The sequence below is a fragment of the Oryx dammah genome, unplaced genomic scaffold (assembly GCF_014754425.2).
Source record: "Oryx dammah isolate SB20612 unplaced genomic scaffold, SCBI_Odam_1.1 HiC_scaffold_12, whole genome shotgun sequence".
NCBI classification, from domain to species: domain Eukaryota; kingdom Metazoa; phylum Chordata; class Mammalia; order Artiodactyla; family Bovidae; genus Oryx; species Oryx dammah.
Genome location: NW_024070196.1, coordinates 69,759,324 through 69,768,115, shown reverse-complemented (window position 1 = coordinate 69,768,115; position 8,792 = coordinate 69,759,324). Strand labels below are relative to the sequence as shown.

The following is an 8,792-nucleotide window of genomic DNA, read 5'->3' as shown; positions in this document are numbered from 1 at the left end:
CCCGCAGGCATCATGGTCTGGGGTCTCTGGCTGGGACCTGTTGGTTCCCGGACACCTCACACCGCCAGCTCTGCCGCTCTTTCCAGGACTAGAGGACCTGAGTGCTGAGCTGGACAGTGGGCCCGGCTGAGACAGTCCAGACTGTGCTCAGGACTCTGTGCTCAGCAGGGAGGGGGCAGGTGGCACGTCACTGCTGCAGAGCCTGTGGAGTTTCAGCTTCAGCATCAGTCCTTCCAATGAACACCCAGGACTAGTCTCCTTTAGAATGGACTGGTTGGATCTCCTTGCAGTCCAAGGGACTCTCAAGAGTCTTCTCCAACACCACAGTTCAAAAGCATCAATTCTTCGGCGCTCAGCCTTCTTCACAGTCCAACTCTCACACCCATACATGACCACTGGAAAAACCATAGCCTTGACTTAGACGGACATTTGTTGGCAAAGTAATGTCTCTGCTTTTGAACAGGCTATCTAGGTTGGTCACAACTTTCCTTCCAAGGAGTAAGCGTCTTTTAAATCATGCTGCAATCACCATCTGCAGTGATTTTGGTTTATATAATTTTAAAATTCTATAGTATTTTTAATAATGTGAACTTGAATATTTTTGTATTCATTCTCATTAATTTGTAGCACATTAATTCTCATATTAATTCCTCATATCAAACTATTTTCACATAATTTTTGACTTTGATTATTGGTTTGCCAAACTTACATGGAAGTGAAGGTCTGGGAGAAACACTCCCCCACCCAGGGCATACATGACTCCACATAGCCCCACCGGATCAGGCTGTCGGCACCCTACATGTTTCAGGGCACCTTCACTTTCTGGCACCAGCCAGGGCAGCCGTGGAGAAAATCTATGAGTGTGTGTGTGATTGGTGGGGGGTCTGTGGTGGGGGGTGGTCTTTGTATTTTGTCTTCAGAGTTCACAGATGTAGGTTCCATTTTTAAAGCCTTGGAGATACCACCCTGAATTTCAGGAGCCCTGAAATCACGCTGACACCCTCTTCTGTGAGAGCACCCGGGTCATAATTCTCACCAATAGGTGGTGGGTCACAAAGGCGCTCCTGGCGGAGAGGTGACCCCAGGTGCCCACTGCAGGGGAAGCTCAGGACTCCTGTGTTCCTGGAGTTCAAGGACCCCTGCTGCACCTCCCTTTCCTCAGACATATCAGCTCATCTGGGACTAGAGGAAAATGGTTCCAGGGCTGTTTTTTCCTCTATGTCTTTTCTCACAGTTTCCATGTCTTTGCTAAAACTTCCTACCTTATGCTCCATGGCAGGTGAAGACCGTGTTTGCAGGGAGATTTGTGATCCATTTGGGAATGATTGTTATCTTTTTATTATTGGAGTATAGTTGCTTTACAATGATACTGTGGTGTTGGAAGAGGGTATTGAGAGTCCCTTGGACAGCAAGCAGAGCAAACCAGTCAATCTTTAAGAAAATCAACCCTGAATACTCATGGAAGGACAATGATAAAGCTGAGGCTGCAATACTTTGGCCACCTATGTGAACAGCTGACTCATTGGAAAAAACCTTGATGCTGGGAAAGATAGAGGGCAGGAGGAGAAGGGGATGACAGAGGAGGAGATGGTTGGATGGCATCACCGATTCACTGGACTTGGACTTGGGCAAATACCAGGAGATGGTGAGGGACAGAAAGCCTTGCGTGCTACAGTTCATGGGTTCACAAGGAGTGAGACATGACTTTGTGACTGTACAACAACAAGCTGCTTTACAAGGCTGTGATATTTTCAATGACTGTTATCTTAGTGACACTGTTTTGAACTACAGACCTGGAGTATCTATTCACTGTGTCATTAATTTCTCTTGCATGTTTGTAATTTTCAGTGCACAGCCTTCTGATCTTCCTCAGATTTATCTTTAAGTGTTTTATATTGATTGTATCATACATGTTAGTGGTTTTATTTTTAGAAACTGGAGATTCATTCAGTTCCGTTCAGACGCTCAGTCATGTCTGACTCTTTGCAGCCTCATGGACTGCAGCACGCCAGGCCTCTCTGTCCGTCACCAACTCGCAGAGCATACTCAAACTCATGCCCCTTGGGTCGGTGGTGCCATCCTGTTGGGAGCCGCGTTAGGCATTACTGACAAAATAGAGGCACGGCCCTAAACCCCCTCCCATTGTTCTGTAGCCACGGACCCCGGAATCAAGGAGTTAGGCTTTGTGATTCTGACTTGTGTTTTCCTTTCCTCGGCTGAGTTGACTGAAGAGAATATTAAGGTGCTTACTGTTTTTGAGAGGAGCAAGAGAAGGCATAAAGCCTTCTGCAGCTATGCTCAAAGAATAATTCATGAAGTTAATCACTGACATTTGTTCAAGGACTTTTATAAGAGAGTGTTCCAGGGTGAGCACCGAGGCCGCAGCTTGAGACCATGAGAGAGATTCCTATCGGAAGCCTATTTGTGAGAAAAGTGTTCATGGCAAAGGAGTGTGCTGAATTTAGGGCTCAGGAATAATTAAGTTAGAAGCTACGATTTAAGGATTGCTGTAATGTTACAGTATTCTCCTATAGCTTATAAAAATTAGGGACTTTAGAGATATTATTAGCTAGAAGCCCTTTCTAAGAAATAGTGAGCTTAGGATACTAGGGGTGAACAGGACTTCGAAAGATAAGAAAGAAACTGAGGAATGTGGTGTGCAGCCCAGACATTAGCGTGAGTTACAGCGTATTCACAAGGACACATGAGAAGAAGTAGATGAGAGAATTGCTGAGGAAGGAACTCCTTTTGAGGGGCAACAATGATTTTTGGAGAAAAGTAAATCTGGCTCAATGGGAACTAAAAATATCAAACGTCTGACCTAATGCTTTTTGTAAAAGTATAAAAGAGAATCATAAGCTGGAAACAAGCAGGAAGTCCCAGAAAACTGAGAGGCTGCCTCAGGTTCCCTCACTGACACCACCCATCCCTTCAGGCTGAATCCCTGGCTGCTGGGGCTGGACTCCGGCACCATCCAACCATCTCATCCTCTGCCATCCCTTTCTCCTCCTGCCTGCAATCTTTCCCAGTATCAGGGTCTTTTCAAATGAGTCTGCTTTTTGCATAAGGTGGCCAAAGTATTTGGAGTTTCAGCTTCAACATAAGTCCTTCCAATGAATATTCAGGACTGATCTCCTTTAGGAGGCACCTCCCTGCTGTCCAAGGGACTCTCAAGGGTCTTCTTCAACACCACAGTTCAAAACCATCAATTCTTCAGCACTCATTATAGTTCAACTCTCACATCCATACATGACTACTGGAAAAACCATAGCCTAGACTAGGTGGACCTTTGTTGGCAAAGCAACGTCTCTGCTTTTTAATATGTTGTCTAGGTTGATCATACCTTTTCTTCAAAGGAGTAGACGTCTTTTAATTTCATGGCTGCAGTTGCCATCTGAAGTGATTTTGGAACTCCCCAAAATAAAGTTTGCCACTGTTTCCACTCTTTCTCCACCCATCTGCCATGAAGTGATGGGGCCGGATGCCATGATCTTCGTTTTCTGAATGTTGAGCTTTAAGCCAACATTTTCACTCTCCTCTTTCACTTTCATCAAGAGGCTCTTTAGTTTTTCTTCACTTTCTGCCATAAGGGTGGTGTCATCTGCATGTCTGAGGTTATTGATATTTCTCCCGGCAAACTTGATTCCAGCTTGTGCTTCCTCCAGCCCAGCGTTTCTCATGATGATTCATTACTGAACTACAAAATACAATTCATTTTTGCATGTTGACTTTTATATCACAAAATACCAAGTGACCTTGACCCTGAGCTGGGCCTGGCCTGAAACCACTGCTTCTGGGCTCAACCATGGTCTCCACAGAAAGGTTTTTATCTTTGAACAAGCTACATTTGCCCAAGAAAACCTGCATTGAATAAGACTATCTTAGCAATCTAAAAGCTGAATTGAAGCAAAAAAATACAAATATTATCAAATCTGCTGGTTTGAGGAAAATCAGGTTCTTGCCAAATATCTGACGATTGGAAGTCACCCCGAGCTAGACTTCACCCGAGGCACGAGCAGGGGTGAGTGGAGGAGGCTTCTGTGTCGCCTCCTCACTGCTCTGGGGCACCGTGTGAGCATCAGTGTCGCCAGGCCGCACAGCACAGTAATACTCGGCCTCGTCCTCGGGCTGCAGCCCAGAGATGAGCCGGAGCCCTGCGTTGGCTGAGGCATCCTTGGATCCGAAGAAATTGCTGGGGACTCCAGAACTTTGGTTCTTATCGGAGTCTGACTTGACCCTCAGGACGTACCATGGAGGGCTTCCTGGCTTCTGTTGGAACCAAGATAAGGAGAAATCACCAACATTGTACCCACTTCTCAGGGTGCAGTGGAGGCTGGCTGATGCTCCCGGAGATGCAGAGAGGGAGGCCGGCTGAGTCAGCACAGGCTGGGAGAGGGAACCCGCAGACACAGACACAGGGAGACGGGGCAGGAGCTGCAGGAAAGGTTCCCAGAGTCTGCGCCCCCGGGGCTGATGAGGCTGGGGGCTGAGCCCTGGTGCCCGGGGCCTGTCCCTCCCTGAGCAGAGAGAGAGGGGCGCCAGCAGGAGAGGAGTCCAGGCCACGGTGCTCACAGGACCCTGGTCCCCACAGTGGGCTGGGCTGCCCTAGGCCTCCTGTTCTGCCCCAGCCTCTGCCAGAAGAGGGGCTGCCATGCAAATAGGGGTCCTCTCAGGGCCCACCCTGCCCCTCCTTGAACCCTGGTGGTGGAGCTCAGTTCATGGCTCAGACTAGGGAGCCCCGGGAGGAAGCCCCTGCTGAGACCACACAGGTCTCTGCTCAAGGGTCTCTGCAGCCAGAGAGGAGGTACCGCTGAGTTCCCTCAGGAACACAGGCCCCTAGGCCAGCTCCTGGACTGAGTGGTGCTCCCTGAGCAGCTGTGCAGGGACCCCAGCGCATTCCCAGTGCCCCCCTACTGGTTACAAGTGAGAAAAAGCTTGCAGAAAAGGGGGATGAAATTCATACTTTTCTGAACAAGTATAGCACTGGTTCTTGTAGAGAAAAATTCAAAAGCAGGCTAAAATGCTTAGGAAAAAAATGAAATGTCATCATGAAATTACTCCACAAAAAGACACTCTAAGGAAGCATTTAACAGGAGGCTTCCTGTGTGCTATTTTGGATCTGTCATGAATCCTCTGTTCCTTATTAATTCCTGAATACTCAGGAATTAAGAAGGGTGGCAAACACTCCCGGGGCTGAGGAATGCATGCATTTCCTTCGTTAGTTTTTCCGTATGGTGATAAGAAACTATTTACGACCCTCTTCCTTTTTATGAACCATACGGTAAAAGTGATTATTTACAACCCTCTCTCTTTGGTGTGGATTGCCTTATGTTTCCTTGATCATTTGTAAGTCTGGACTTTTGATCTTTATCTTTGCTGAACAAAGCTACCTTGTAAGACAGTATACAGACCCACACTATGTTGAATAAAACATCTTTGCTCCATCAGAGCTTCAGTCTCTGTGTCTCTCTCTCTCTCTCGCTCTCTCTCTCTGTCTCTCTCTCTCTAATTCTCCGGAGTATAGAAACCTGTTGTGCTCACTCTCCTGCCTGGGCTTCTAAGACCCTCTCAAGAAGGTGATCTGTGCCTTCACGCTCTCGAGAGGGCGCCCGGGGCCTTCATGAGCAATGCAGCTCTGTATCAAGGGCTTTATTCGTTTGCTGCGTAAACCAAGGAATATCAGCGTTATTTCTCTCTCTCTCTTACTTTCTTATCGTTGACTCCGGACCACCAGGTTCTGGTCCATTAAAGGACCTCAACAAGACACAATGTATCCTTATTTACCATATGTAACATACTTCAGCAATTACTTGCTTCCCACTGATTTTTTTGTATACATTTTTTTTAACATTGAAAAACATGAAAAATGTTGTGGTTCTTTGAGGAAGTAGTTTAAGTGTCATACATACAACTCATACATAAAACAGATAAAAGGGCAATTTACAGGGCTTCCCTTGCAGTCCAGTGTTTACGGTTCTACTTGCCAATGGAGGAGATATGGGTTCAGTACCTGGTCCAGGAAGATTCCACATTTCACAGAAGAACTAAGCCCCAGAGCCCCAACTACTGACGGTTGCTCACCTGGAGCCTCTGCTCTGCATCAAAAGGAGCCACCTCAATGAAAGGCTGCATACCGAATGAAGAGTAGCTACAGCTCCCTGCCGCCAGAGAAAGCTGGGGAGCAATGAAGACCCAGCCCAGTCATCAATACACAAATACATTGAATTTTAAATAAGGAGAAAACAGACAATATTATTGTCAACTACAAGCTGGCACTTGCTACAAACCCATATTTGCTAATTACTGAAAAACAACAACTAGGGCATTTGCCAGCTGCCTCTGCAGCTGCACTTGCTACGCTTCGCCCCTGCATGAAAGGAGTTCAGGGTGGAGAGCGAGGCACTCGGTGCTCCAGGGAAACCAGTGGAACAGGTCTCTAGGCAGTTAGATATTTTCAGGAACGAATTTCATGATCCCAATGCTTGCATCTCTTCATATCTAGAAAATCACTAAACTCCTTCCCTGCAGGCCACAGGCCCTTCCTCTATCCCCTGGGATGTCCCAGCCCCCAGCAGACTGCCCGTTGTACAGCGGGCTTGCAGATGGCACCCCCAGGAGAGTGGGCTGAGGGGCCTTCCTAGGTCCTCCCTGGGCGCAGGGAGGCCCTCACACTGGGATTCTTATTTCCATGGAAACCGGCCGCATTCCACAATGTGCATCTCTGTTAGCTGTGACCCCACGGTCCAGCCCCGCCTGCTGTGCAGACCCTGCACGTGTGTGTGACAGGCCACTGACGGGGAGCAGCAGGACACACGCCTGGTGACATGTGGTGCTCTGCGGCCCCACGTGGGGGTGAGGCAGGAGCTCAGGGCTCGGGGCTGTCTTCCCCCCCTGCCTGTAGCCCCAGTTTGCAGCTGGACTGCCCTCCCACCTGAGCGAGAACAATCAGCTTCGTCCTTGGCTCTGATTGCCCTAGGGCCTCTCTGAGACCCCGCGGGCTGGTTGTGACTCCTGTAGTCAGGGGTCTGTGGACCCCGCCCAGTTGTTGCTGCAGCCAAGCTGCCCCCTTGGTGCCTACACTCTTGCTCGTCCCAGTGCGGGTGAGTGTGGCTCAGTGTCCATGGACACAGTCACTGATGCTGACTGAGTCCACCCTGACGTTTCCCCGGACGCCTTCAGAGAAAGCAGAGAGCAAGACCTGCTCCCTGTGCAGGAGAGAGCGGTGACGGGGAGAGTGGGGCTTCTCAGGCCTGAAATCCCCTCGGACGGGTCCCCCGCCTTGGACCCTGAGAACAGAACAGACAGACTGTATGTCCCCAGTGACGGGAGACAGGTTTTCTCTTTCCTTCGAGACCCTCTCCTGGGAACAGGCTGCTGGAGGGACTTCGAGGACGGAGGGGAGAGGAGGAGCCTCCATGCACAGGCAGACTCCCCGATGTCCTGGACCCAGGGTGGGGCAGCAGGTCCAGCCAGAGCCTGAGCAGGAAGCCGCTGCGAGGCCCCATCTCCCCAGAGGGAAAGGAGTCCTGGTCTAGTGCCCGCAGGCCTGGCGCTCTGGGGGAGCCTGAGAGGTGGTCACAGGAAAGGCGGGAGCAGCAGCCTGGGCCTCAGCTCAGCCCTGTGATGGCCAAGGAGCCCCAACTGCAGCCTTGAGACCAAGAAACGGAGCAGGGATCCCCAAGGGTCCAGCACTAGCATCAGAGAGGACGAGAGCTGTTGGGACCAGGACGTGTACTGGACAGTGATGCCTCCTGAATCAGACCCAGCTGCACTCTGTTTCTCTGCTTCTGACCTGAACCATCATGGACTCTGACCCCAGGGCCTCGGGCATTCAGGACTTTGTGCTCAGTTTTAGATAATCAATGGCAACCCATTCCAGTATTCTTGCCTGGAGAATCCCATGGAGGGGGGAGCCTGGTGGCTCCTACAGTCCATGGGGTCACAGAGTCAGACACAACAGAGTGACTTCACTTTCACTTAGATCATCAAACACCATGTGGTTGCCATAGGAAAGCCTTGGTGATGGGGCAGAATTAAGACGATCTGAACAGATTTCCAGGACCAAGTTCCTGGTGTGGGGCTCAGACCCCCGTTTTAAATCAAAGAAACCACAGAAGTGTCTGCATCGGCAGAAGATGCTTCAGCCCGGGGAGCCCGTGTCTGGGGGAGAGCAGGTTTTTGTCTCACTTCCCCGCTGGCCTGGAGCACTGTGCCATTATAACTACTACTGTCAGAAGCTGCACAGTAATAATCCGCCTCGTCCTCAGCCTGGAGCGAGCTGATGGTCAGGGTGGCTGTGTTGCCAGACCTGGAGCCAGAGAATCGGTCGGGGACCCCCGAGGCTCGACTGGTTGCACCATAGATGAGGAGCCTGGGGGCCGATCCTGGGACCTGTTGGAACCAGCCCACATAATTGCCACGTGCGACATTGCTGCTGCTTCCAGAGCAGGTGATGGAGACCCTCTGGCCCGGGGACCCGGACACGGAGGGCGGCTGAGTCAGCACAGCCTGGGCCCAGGATCCTGGAAGGGGGAGAGACAGAGATGGTGACTCGGGGGTCCAGACAGGAAAGCAGGGAGCAGGGCCCGTACATCTTCTCAAAACCCTTCCCCTGTCCCCGCATCCAGTCACCTGTGCAGAGAGCGGCCAGGGTGAGGAGCAGAGGGGACCAGGCCATGGTGGACACGGTCAGGGCGTCCTGCCTTCTGTGGCCCCACAGCTGAGCAGAGCGTCCTCACAGGGCTCCTTCCCCTCTTCATGCCCTGAGAGGGGGCGGGGCCTCTCATGCAAAT

General features: G+C 50.5%; 2 gene segments (V, D, J or C); both read right to left on the bottom strand.

Moving 5' to 3' along the window:
• Positions 1–3,993: 3,993 nt before the first annotated feature.
• Positions 3,994–6,132, bottom strand: LOC120871408. The segment is given in 3 exon segments: positions 3,994–4,403; positions 4,521–4,578; positions 6,082–6,132. Coding segments are annotated over 3 exon segments (519 nt in total).
• Positions 6,133–8,094: 1,962 nt separating this feature from the next.
• LOC120871407 lies at positions 8,095–8,730 on the bottom strand. The segment is given in 2 exon segments: positions 8,095–8,522; positions 8,632–8,730. Coding segments are annotated over 2 exon segments (474 nt in total).
• Between the last annotated feature and the right edge of the window lie 62 nt (positions 8,731–8,792).